A 12820-nucleotide genomic window follows, 5' to 3' on the forward strand; every position below is an offset into this window, starting at 1 on the left:
CTCCGTTACTAGTCTTTTTGTTTTGTTTAAGTATTTGTTTGTTTCACTGTGTGGCTTGTAGGATCTAGTTCCCTGACCAGAGATTGAACCCAGGCCCCCTACAATGCAAGTGTGGCGTCTTAGCCACTGGGCCACCAAGGAATTCCCCTAGGCTGTTTTTTAAAATCCTTCAATGGCTTTCCATTATCTACCACAGGATAAAATCCAAACTTAGCCCAGCGTGCAAGGCCTCTGTCAGCCCAGCCCCTGCTCATCCAGCACGCGTGTCATCTGTGCTGAAGGCTTGCACCCGAGCCTCATCTCTCCTGCACTCGGCATCCCCTGCCCCTGCCCAGCCCAGTGCCCACAGCCTCCCCTCCTCCTTCCCTCTGTGTGGGGTGCCCTCCTCCCCGACCCTCTGACCCACAGGGCCCAAACACCTTTACTGTTGCTGATCAATGACGGGAACACGAGTGGCCCTTTTCTCTAATCTCTTTTCCTAATGCATCCAAGACTCTGCCCTGCCTCTGTTGTAGCATGTTTCGCCTTGAATTGCAGTTGTAGAAGCCTCCTCTAACTCCTCTCTTGAGCATTTTGAGAGGTAGCAATATTTTACTCATCTTCCTATGGTGCCTAATAATAGGAAGAGGGATCACTTCCATTTGTGTGTCTCTGCCCCAGGCACCATGCTTAGAGGCCTTTTCTACCTCCTCTCAGATCTTCAAAGGAGCCATGCAAGATGGGTGTTATTAATGCCGCTTTATAGTTTAGGAAGTGGAGGCTCAGAGAGGTGAAACAGCTCAGCCAGGGCACCGAGCTACTCAGTTGCTCTTCAATCCCAAGTCTGCCTGGAAGGAAAACCCCTGTCCGCTCCACCGCCTCACAGGGTCAGTGCTCACAGATGTTCCTGGTGAAGAAAGTGCCATACTTACACCATGGAATCACATTTTTTATATTCTTCCCTTTTTTCTGTCTCTAAGTATAACAGGTATTAGAGCTCTTTGTTGAGGAAATGTTTATTTGCTATATGAGGTTCTGACACACAAACAAATGGTTGGTGACTAACTGATGCTGTAACTTTTAAAAAGCTGAGCACCAGATTGGGTCCTTCAACACTGGTCTCATTAGGATTCAGCTCAGGAAACAAATGATTTTTGTGGCATAAATACTTAATCTGTGTGTGTGTGTGTGTGTGTGTGTGTGTGTGTTTCCGCCCCCCAACCCCCGTATAATAGACAAGCAGAGTTTTTAAAGTGTCTTAAAGCCCCAGATTTACTTGGCATTTCCATCTGACTTTCATGAACTGACTGGTGATTTCATTTTATCCCAAATGTGAAGAAAATGCTTCATTTCATAGAAATACAGTAGTAAAAGCCCTGACTATTCCCCTGGTGATATCAAAGTAGGTTGAATAGCTATTAAAAGGAGCTGGAAGTCTTAGTAGTGCTTTATTTTAAGCATAAGAACATTTCTCATACATTAACAGAAACATTTATGATTTCCCAGATGTTTGGGTTTCTTTTTTAATTTAATGATGATATAGTTGCTCAAATAAATTTCCAGTTATTCTCAAAGTAAATCTTTTGTACAAATCTGTGCTACTGGAGAAATGTTTTTGTGAGGCAGCACTTTTGTTTATAATTTTGTGACCGGGGGAGTATGACAATGGTTGGGTTTACTGGATGCCAAAAGAACAAGGTAAAAAAGACTAAATTGCAGTGCATTTTTAAAAATATAAAATCGCTTAGTTAAGATAGCCTTGTGTTGAGGGGGAGTTTTCCCATTCCTCCGATGTCCTCGCCTGATGCAGGTGCCACCAGTAAATAAAACCAAGGGTAGCTGAGTATTTACTATTCAGAGTAGATGAATAGTAGGAAAAGAAATGACAGTTGCATATTTGTAAGATATAAATTATGCCTTGCTGACTTGCCAGCTCTTGGCTTTTTACTTTAAAAAATAAAAAAAGTCATGCTCCCTGTGTAATTTTGGCTCATTTCCAGAGTCCGTATTCCTTACTGCTAGCTGGTAGCTAGCAAGCCACCCCCTCCACCACCACCACCCGTGCTGTTTGAATTTGCGCAACAATGCTTGAATACCCAGAGCTCCTCCATAAATAGTCTGTTCTCCCCACACTGTGGTGAAAACAGTCACAGGAAATCTGGGAATGTGCAGCTAGCCCCGCTTAATTGCTCTAAGCCTGCAGGGCCAGCAGGAGAGCACGCGTGTGCACAGCCTCTGCTCCTGGCCCTGCAGGACTGTTTACCTAAGGGGCAGAGAAGGCTGCGTGAGAGAGACACCATGTTGCTGCTACAGCCTTAGCAACAACGGTAGCTGAGTTTTGGGTTGTTATTTACAGTCTGGAGAGCCATACTCCTTTAAGGAAACACAAACTCCTTTTCCCTCCTTCCTGGCCCCAGTCAGTTATCACCCAGTCTGTCAGCTGCCAGCAGTTATCAGGAAGAACAGCCCTCGGAAATGATCTTGTCTTTCTCTCAGAAGAAAAGTTAAAGGCGCACAGATGGGCAGTTGCTTGCTGCATACAAGTGACCAGCTAGCATCCAGGGGGCATCAGGCTATGATTTTGGTTTTAGTGCCGGGGACACCAGCAGCCGTGGCTTGGGAGGTTTTGTTCAGCAGGAGTGGAATTGCTGCAGACGTTTTTGGGTCTTGGTGAACAGTAGAGATTTGAGGACGTTGTGCTGTTGTCGCAGAACCCCACAATGAAGATCCAGGAGCATCCCAGCCTGCCTGACAGCAAGCTGCAGAGGACTCCGGATGCTGATGACCAGCAGGAGAGCTTTGTGTCCGAAGTGCCTGAGCTGGACCTGACTGCACTGTGTGACCAGAAGAGCTGGGAAGGTAAGGCCATCGGATATTCGGATGATTTAATACTGGAGAGTCACACGTAAATTAGCAGAAAGGAGAAGCATGTTGGGTGCGTGGGTGAGAGCGAGAGCTCTGTGTGCAGAAGTAGCCACATTTCTAAATGACCGAAAATCCTTCCCCTGACATAGGAATGTGTCACATTCGGTGTTGCCAGGAGTGATTGCAATCTAAGAAGGAAAATGTGCTTGCCCTTTATTCTAGTGTCTCCTTGCAGCCCTTTTTTTTTCTTTCTGACTTACCAGGAGTGCTGAGATGTGAGTGCATTTCCCTTCTAGGAGTACCAAGCTGAGTAACACAAAACTGGTGTGCATTTTGGATTCGCTGTCAGTGTTACTGACCTTCCCCCTGCTACATGCCGACCCTCTACCTTCCTCATTAAATCTCCTTCCCATTTTTCAAGAAGAATACTTTGATTTGCTTTGCTTCCATGTCTGTTTTTATGGATAAATTTTTAAAATCCAGGTTAGCAAACATAAAGAATCTGCTTATCAAAGAGAACACTGAATAAAAGTGCTTCGTATTGAAAGCCTATAATGTAGTTCTCGAGACTGGTTTTCCTAGAGATCTTTGACAGAAATGTTAGACATTTATCTCTGCAGAAGAGGGTATCCTCATCTTGTCAAACCTGTATTTCAGGGAGGATCTGCAGTAGTTCTCTCAAGCTGCTGTTCTTCCATGATCCATATGTCTGCATCCAGACACATATCAGAGTGTCTCCATAATAAGTGCCCATCTGCCTCTGGACAGTCTGTGTGTCTGAAGGTAGAGAGAGGGAGAAATTGTGCTCCTGAGTTCAGAGCCGTGGCCTGAGTTAACACAATGACTTAAAGAATCACAATTATTAAAATTAAAAGTCAGTCTTTTTCAAAAGCACCTAAGTTTGCTTGTCTTCTGCCCCCGCCTCTTTTTTTTTAAACCAAAAAGTATTCATTATGTTAATGATCTTAAGATGATCTAAGAAGACCACAAGGTGAAAAACAGTAGCACCATGATAATTCTCAAATCCAGGGCTTCAGTGAAATGAAATCAAAATGTTTTTTATTCTGATTTTCCCTCTTTGCAATCTAAGAAACACATTCCTTTTATTTATTTTTTTTTTTCATGTAATTAGGTGGTGAATCTGAGATTTTGGTCAGATCTTCCCAGCTATCCACTGGGGGGAGAAATTCAAGGTTTTTTATTTTAAGTGATACATTCCAGGGTAGTATTTGTTGTTGTTCTTTTGTGTACTTTGAAATAATCAGGTGTGCTCTTAATTCATACATTAAAAACAGCCTACCCCGCCAAGGTCCCATGGTAGCCACTGTTGCCCAAACTGAAAAAAAGAAAAAAAGCAGTAGCCAAAACAAATGCTCTGTTTGGGCTTCAGAAATATGGTCTCCTTATATCATTAACATACAGCTCTAGATTAAAAGCTCTAGGATTTTTTGGTCAGAATTCAAATTGGCCACATTATCTTGATGATTTATTTATCCAGGAAAGGGGCTAGTAGAGTCTCCTCCTTTTGAAGCAGACTCAGGTGTTGGATTTTTTTTTTTAATCATGAATTTATAGTCCCTTCCAACACACTTAAAGAGGCTAAATATAAAGCAGAAATAATCTCTCCAGACTGGTTGAAAGCTAACTTGTAATTAGAACTGTTTCATTACTTTATATTAAAAACTTTCTGCCAGATAATAATATGAGGGAAATAACATTTTGTATTGGGAAGCTGGGTGAAATTTTTAAAGCTTATGCCAAGAAAAAGTACATTTTATTAGGATTGTGTTATCCATATAATTTATAAAATGACTTGTTTTAACTTTTTCTTTATGCCAGTTACTGCATTGTCATTGAACTCGCATACCTTAAAAATCTACATGGTTTCATTTCAAGATTGTTTTGATTGTTTGTTTAGTGTTTTCAGTATATTTATTTTTATTTATTTATTTTAAGTGTCCAAGTTACATTTTAGCAGTAATACAGCTGTAAGTATAGTCCAAATAAAGGAATATTTTGCATGAAGGATAGTTAAGCTGAGAGCAATCATTTAAGCCACTGAAATATCACCTTTTTCTATAGGTTTAGTGAAAAACAAAATGGTCAATCCCCAGGAAGGAATAAACTTTGTACTAATTTAAACTGTGCAACCAGTACAACAAAATATATAAAAAAGTAATAGTTACCAAGACCATATGAACCAGTATCCATCTATAAGGCTCCATCCGTAGTCTCCGGACCCCCATGTAATGTAGCCAACTCTTCCTGATTTGTTTGCTTGCTCTCCATCCCCACGCCATGGCTCATGCTCTCTCATACATGTAGAATAAGAGACTGTCAGGTGAGAGAGTACTCAATGGGCAACCTGCGGGTCCTGGCCACTACAGTGGTATGCTTTCCCGTGAAAATGATGTTCTGTGGCTTCTGAAGCATATGGTACTGGGAAAATAAAAAGAAAAATGAAGCTGTTAATAAGTTCCACAGACTACTCAGAGTGGAACCCTCTCAAAGTGAATGGAGGATCCGAGTCCAGTCCCACTCATTGACAGATGAGTAATACACGCTTGCTCTTGTTTCCTTTATGTATAGCTGTGTATTAGGGCATATTATTTGATCTTTCCACGTGAAAGCATCATTTCATCACTATTATTAGAGTTTGCACTCTCCAAAATTAAGTGAACACCCAAATCAAATGAACTGTCTTAGTTATTTAAAACCCTTGAAAGTTTCATAATTAAAATGTCCATAATCAGCCAATGCATGTTGATTTAGGACACCCTTGTGGAAGTACTGAGATGTAAATACTCAGCTACTCTATTAGATTTGTCCTGGTGAAATCAAGTTTTATAGAACATTTTAAAGGATATAAAGTACTTCAGATATCTTATTCATCACTTACTGCTTATCAAAAATAACTGTGGGCAGGAAATTCTCTTTAAAAAGTACTAGAGAAGCGAGGACTCTTAAAGATCTTACAGCTGAACCCTCACATTATACAGCTAAGAAAGTTGAGGCTAAAAGAGGCAAAATGATGATTTAAGATCACCAAGTCTCCTGACTTCCACCTAAATGCCTCTTTTAAGCAATGCTAGTTCAGTATCGTAGCAGGCAGTGGACTATGATAGTTAAGAGGCAGACACATGGAGAGTTCAAATTCTGGCTCTACCACTTAACTAGCTTTGTGGTCGAGTTAGTCAGCAGGTCTCAATAGGAGACATAGTACATAATAACAAATAGTAGGGGCTTCTTGGGTGGCTCTGTGGTAGAGAATCCGCCTGCCAATCCAGGAGTTGCCAGAGATGTGGATTCAGTCCCTGAATCAGGAAGATCCCCTGGAGGAGGAAATGGCAACCCACTCCAGTATTCTTACTAGGATAATCCCATGGACAGAGGAACCTGGTGGGCTGCAGTCCATAGGGTTGCAGAGAGTCGGGCAGGACTGAAACAGCTGAGCACAGCACAGCACAGCACAGCACAGCTGTAGTAGTATCTACTTAGTATGTTTGTTGCAGGGATTATATGAGCCAACACACACAGAGTGCTCAGCACAACCATGTGATAGACACTATGTGTTATTTTGGATTGATGAAGCTGGCTAATAAGGTTCTGGTAGTTTGTGGTGAGACTGTTGGAACAATTTAACAGAACAGTCGTTCTCAGGTTACATTTTGGAATTCTAAGGAAAGTTTTATGAAAGGATTTTCCCAGTAAAGACCCCCCACCAATAGGGTTTCCATGTCCCTGTATCTGGGATGTAATTGTACCTCCGGCACTACTGGGTAGCCGCCTTGGAAGACTGTATGACATCACGCCAAGTAGGAATGACACTGAGTAACACATACGCAGTTAGAAATGAGACACAGAGAACATCAGCTCCCTTAATTCTGTGCAGATTTCTTAGAGAAAAATCATCTCAGTAGCTCGTTTTCTTTTGTGTAGTAAATGGATCCAGCCAGCTAATGCAGAGAGGAGCTGCGTCCCGGTGATCGCATTAGCATCAGCCAGAGCTGCGTTCTCTCCTCCCGCAGTGAATCTCCTTTATTTCCGTGTGTGCTGTAGTATCTGAGCTGGAGCTCCCCAGGGACCTATTCTTATTTGTTACTTAGGTAGCAAGCATACAGCTTTTTTCTCTTATTATTTCTGACCTGCTGGGATGTCAGCTAACCTGGCAGATTAATTTTTAATAGACGTGCCATACTTATGTCCAGAGTTCTTTTCGACCAGACACACGGCTAAAATCAAAACCACCATATCCAGGGAATTCAGGTCCAGAGAGGGCAACACTTTTGTTTTACGGACTCCTTTAAGATGAAAATCTAATTTGAAGCCTCAAATCTTTTCTCTTGTCCCTTTGAATAATTATCTTGCAATATCCTTGTCTGTTTCATTGCTCTAGAATTACTGGTTAAATGTAAATTATTTCCCAAGCCCACAATTGAGAATTGTCAGTGAACACATCCTCAAATTGGCTCTCTATGCAGGTAGGTAATGCATAGGACATACTATCATGGACTGTATTGTTCTTCTCAGTTCAGTCTTGTTATTCTATTTGAGCACCAATTATCAAAACATGAGATTTAAAAAAAAAAAACAAACATGAGATAGCCTTGTATTCTTAGAATATTTCAAAACAGAGGAACAGTTGGTCTTACTGAATCTTTCATTATATTGAACTATGTATAATTATGTAACTCTTTTGAATAGGAGCCCTAAGTTGTAAGACTGTATAGAATTAAAGGAAAGAGAAAAGAGAGAGAGAAATCATATAAGCATTTCCGGATGCATAGGTGAAAAACTTCACTTCTGTTCTACCTGAAGCTAATGATGAAGTATTTATTTTTACTTTGTTAATGTTGAAATTCTCAATGCTATTATATTTCTCTTTTTTAAAGTAACAAATCTCTTAGAGATTATCATACTAAGAGAAACATCAGACAGAGAAAGACAAACCACTTATATATGGAATCTGAAAAAATGATTCAAAAGAACTTGTTTATAAAATAGAAATAGACTCACAAACAGAAAACAAACTTACGGTTATCAAAAGGAAAAGGGGATAGGGAAGAATAAATTAGTAGGAGTTTGGGATTAACAGATACAAACTACTGTATATAAAATAGACAAACAACCAGGATCTACTATATAGCACAGGAAATTGTATTCAATATCTTGTAATAACCTATAATGGAAAAAGAAAAAATATTACATATATATGTAATTAAGTTACTTGCTATACACCTGAAATTAACACAACATTCTAAATCAGCTATGCTTCCATTAAAAAAGAAACAGAATCATACAGTAAAAATTTAAAAATGAATTCAAGAGACAGTGCCACCCATTAGCAAGAATTTCTTTAGCTGTGTACTTCATATATACCACTGGTGACACCAGGAACAGGGCATATCTGGGCTTCTTGTCAGTGGAGTGATGGATCAAGAACAGAGGCCCCGAAGATGGCTGCATTAACAAAAAGGCAGTCTGACGGATGGCCCCATGTTAGTCACAAAGCATCGAACAAGCACAGTTCAGTTCCGTGATTAGTATTTTGTAGTTAACTCAGGATCACAGTTTATTTTTTACCGGAGACACACTTGGTTAATGGTCACAAACACGTACTGTGTTTTGCCGAAATGGTACATAAAGACCACATAGTTCAAAACTCAGAGATTAGTTGTACTATATTTTAAGAGCTATTCTGCTAGATTCGAACAGATTAACGTACTTCAGGACCTAAAATGACACCTTTCAAACTAAGGTTTGATGTGCAGACTAGCCAGCACAGCAGCATGCCAGCATCAACATCAGACTTTGTTTTCCCTGTGCCCCTTGTCCCTGTGAACCATCAAAGCCTTCCCCTGGGTGTTATGCTCCTTTACCGCTGCCTTCAGCTGGACTGTTCAAGCCATCTTAACCCTTTCCCTGTCCTGGCTCCATTGATTTTAGTCCTTATGGAAAATTACTGCTGTCCTATGAAATAGGTGTCATCTGGTCGCTTTAATAATTCCATTTTCTGCAACTGCACATTACATTCTTATTATTTTTCTAGGGATTACTTTCCACTCACCCTCTGCTTCCCTCATCTCCCCTCACTTCTCAGTTACTTTCACTTTTTCTTGTCGACAGTTCCAAACTGCTCATATCTAAGCCCCGCCACTTAGGAGGAGCCAGCCAACCGCATCAGTACAGATGATGGAATAACTCCTGTTTTGTCTCCTGCTGGAGCCAGGTCTATTCTCTGCCACTCTTTGAGACTCAGTAGGCAGGACTCTGTCTTTAATATGCTTTGATTGTTTAAAGTATTTATATTGTCATCTGTGTTATAAGATGACTTGATTATCTTTCAATTTTGAGACCCCATGGACTTCATTCCACATGAGGTTAATTTTTTTTTTAATTAACGTGCTTAAGTCTTACTACACTGTGGGATCTTAACATTTTTAAGATAGTCATCCTTGTTCCTGAAGCGCCTGGCACATTCTAAATTGAAGCAGTGTCCAGGAGGGCAGGAGACTTGAGTTTCTAGATCCAACTCTTATCACTGATTAGGTATCTGCTCTTGGATTCCTTGAGTTTCAGTTTCCTTATCTGTAATTGTTGAATCAAAGCAGTAGTTCTCAAACCTGACTGAATTATGATCACTTGAGAAGCTTTTTAAAGACTCTGTGTTTGTGTCTCACATATCTGGACCCTCACCTACAAATTCTGTCTATTTGGGTGGTGTGAGACCTGTATGTTAGAAAAGAAAAAAGTGAAAGTCATTCAGTCATGTTCAACCCTTTGTGACCCCATGGACTATACAGTCCATGAAATTCTCCAGGCCAGAATACTGGAGTGGGTAGCTTTTCCCTTCTCCAGGGGAATCTTCCAACCCAGGGGTCGAACCCAGATCTCCCACATTGCAGGTGGATTCTTTAACAGCTGAGCCACAGGGGAAGCCCAGGAATATTGGAGTGGGTAGCCTATCCCTTCTCCAGTGGATCTTCCCGACCCAGGAATCAAACTAGGGTCTTCTGCATTGCAGGCGCGTTCTTTCCCACCTGAGCCATCAGGGAAGTATGTTAGGAGTTATTTATATTTTCCTCTGATGTGCAGCCACAGTTGAAAAGTCACTGGATTCTTTGTTGTATGAAGTTTCAACCAGCTTTAATGTTCTATGATTACAGTATGACTTTTTAAGGAAAATACTAAGTAAGCCCTTGTTTAAGATGATTTTGTGGATTTTAGAACTACTTTGATAGCTGAAGGGACAATTGTTCCATGATTCAAACTGAGGGAATCCCAGAATTTAAGATCATGGCCAAATTCCAGCCTTGTGTAAATTACAATATCCACAAGGGTATTTAAGACATAACCTTTTATAAATGAAGAAAGTATTACCAATGAAATACCATACATCATCTGAGATCTATCCTTAAAATATGTTAGATAGGGTTTTTTTAATGAGGAAAAGAACACACGAAGGTACGTCTTGCAGTAAAAATAAATGCCATCCTATTCCCTCACAAAGAGAAAAATCAGGATTTTGTGCTCTGTTTTTTTCTTCAAGATTGTCTAAAATAATTCATACTGACTTATTCTTTTTTATTTTTGACTATTTTTATGCATATTTCTTACTTTAACTACAGTCTGATGTTGTTGTTCAGTCACTCAGTCATGTCTATCTCTTTACGACCTCATAAACTGCAGCACACCAGGCTTCCCTGTCCTTCACTGTCTCTCGGAGTTTGCTTAAACTCATGTCCACTGAATTAATGATGCCATCCAACTTAAGTAGCCTCTAAAAGTTCCAAATACAGACCATGCATTTTAGACATGCTAAATCCCAACACGCTAAAGCAAAACCACACAAAACAGCTTGCTGAATGACCTCAGCAGAGGCGCAACCTGAATCAATGGACTCTCCCAAGACGAATGCGATTCCTTAACCCGATTCCCTAGTTGCATCAGTGAAGGATGCCCAGCCATGATGCCAAACCCCTTGCTCACAGACATTTAGGCGTTTCTGTTCCATAGCGCCCTCAGGCGGAGAAGTGCTCCTCAGGGATCTTCCAGGAAAGTTGGAAGCTCACTTTAGTGGCTTTTCCTCAGGGCAGCCCTAGCACATTGACTTTTGAAAGCAAGTGAAGATGGAGATGAGAGAGTAGATGATGGGTGTCAGATAGATTCACTGATTCAGGTCAGGGCATAGCATCTTGAGTCAGAACCTTCGACCTAAAATGTGAAACTGGGAATTCCCTGGTGGTCCAGTGGTTAGGACTCCATGCTTCCACTGCAGGGAACACAGGTTCAATCCCTTCGGGGAACCAAGAACCTGATTGCCAGGTGGCGCGGCCAAACAAATGAGCTAATAAGTAAAATGTGAGACCGTCCAGTGCCTCCTAATGCATTCAGAAAACTTGGGAAACAGGTGTGCTTTAAAGAACAATTTTGCCCTCTTGCCCCTGTTCTTTTCCAGAGCCTATCCCTGCCTTCTCCTCGTGGCAACAGGAGAGCGTGGACGCTGATGAAGCGCGCCTCTCCCCGCAGGCCGGGCGCCTGATTCGGCAGCTCCTGGAGGAGGACAGCGACCCCATGCTGTCCCCCCGCTTCTACGCTTACGGGCAGAGCCGGCAGTACCTGGACGACACGGAAGTCCCTCCTTCTCCCCCCAATTCCCACCCTTTCATGAGGTGTGTTTCTTTGTGTTGCTGAGGCACAGAGGTTCCATCCGTGTAACTTTAAAAGGGAGAGGAATGTTACCCAGGGCTAGTCATGGTTTTAGCTAGGTTATAAGTATATCTCCATCCAAGTGCACAGGCTTTGTTGTAACTTTACACATGACCTGTGACCCTACTACAGCATCACCGACCGAATCTCCGTTGGTGCCCCCTTTCCAAAGCTCTCTCAAATTTAGCTGTGAAGTCCACTGTGCACATTTCAGCCCTAGCTCTGCCCGGTGCAAAGGTGAGCTGGAGAAGACTGGACATGTTTAAAAGGCAGGACATTCAGAGCTCAAGGTCACAAAATGTAATCGCAGTCCACTCTCTTTTATTTGAGAGCATAAGCACGCCCTCCACACCACACCCCTTCCACGCGAGCCCCTCCCAGCAGGCAGTGACCGCTCCTGGGAAGCTGACCCCCACCCTGTGCCCCTCGCAGGCGCCGGAGCTCCTCTCTGGGCTCCTACGAGGATGAGCAAGAGGACCTGACTCCTGCCCAGCTCACTCGAAGGATTCAGAGCCTTAAGAAGAAGATCCGGAAATTTGAAGACAGATTTGAAGAAGAGCGGAAGTACAGAGTGAGTGCTCACTGGCTTTTCTGGACCCTCCCCCGACACGACATGTCAGTGCATCGACTACTCAGAGAAGTGGGGACAGTGCAGGGAGCTTTGTGGGGAGTCATGGAAGGCAGTAACGCTGGGCAGTAAACCCTGATAACTCCATTATGGTGTATCCGCATTTTCCTTGCACAGTGTATCCTTACAAATGAATTGAAGGCATTCGCATTTGTCTCGTAAATTGATCAGTGATCGGAAATGGGGAAAATCATTAAGTGAAGTATTTTGTTTGGCTAAAACTTAACTCAGAATTATCTTCTAAAATTTAACTGGTACTGACCTTATTCTTCTCTCAGCTCTATCCTTAGTGTTTCCTATAAGAATAACAAAAAGACATTTTTTCACAGTGGTTGTTGTGTAAAATATCATAGACCCCACTGCTTTCTATCTTGTTAGGCTGACAGGGTGAACCCTGCAGATAATGGAAAAGAGGTCATAGACTCATGGAAGCCCATGACCCTAACGAGCCAGCATTTTGTCTCTGAGGACTTCTTTGAAAGCATCAAAAATAACCAGATATAAAGAAGGATAATGGAATTCCACCCGTGAAGTTGCTCTGATTAATCACAGTTCATTTATTATTCCAGTGGAACTCAGCTTTCCCTTGCTGTTTAAAACAAACTGATCATCAAACTCTTCTGTCTCCCACCCCAATTC

At 41.8% G+C, this 12820-nt stretch overlaps 1 protein-coding gene across 10 annotated transcripts in view; it reads left to right on the plus strand.

Moving 5' to 3' along the window:
* Nucleotides 1-12820, plus strand: part of FAM13A (family with sequence similarity 13 member A) — a 338407-nt gene that overhangs the window by 300417 nt on the left and 25170 nt on the right. For all 10 annotated transcript variants that reach the window (XM_040237865.1, XM_040237862.1, XM_040237866.1 and 7 more), the window contains 3 exons: nt 2691-2838; nt 11303-11516; nt 11986-12124. In XM_040237865.1, coding sequence (XP_040093799.1) covers nt 2691-2838; nt 11303-11516; nt 11986-12124 — 501 coding nt within the window. The remainder of the gene's footprint in view (nt 1-2690; nt 2839-11302; nt 11517-11985; nt 12125-12820) is intronic.

The sequence above is a fragment of the Oryx dammah genome, unplaced genomic scaffold (assembly GCF_014754425.2).
Source record: "Oryx dammah isolate SB20612 unplaced genomic scaffold, SCBI_Odam_1.1 HiC_scaffold_3, whole genome shotgun sequence".
Classification (NCBI taxonomy): Eukaryota; Metazoa; Chordata; class Mammalia; order Artiodactyla; family Bovidae; genus Oryx; species Oryx dammah.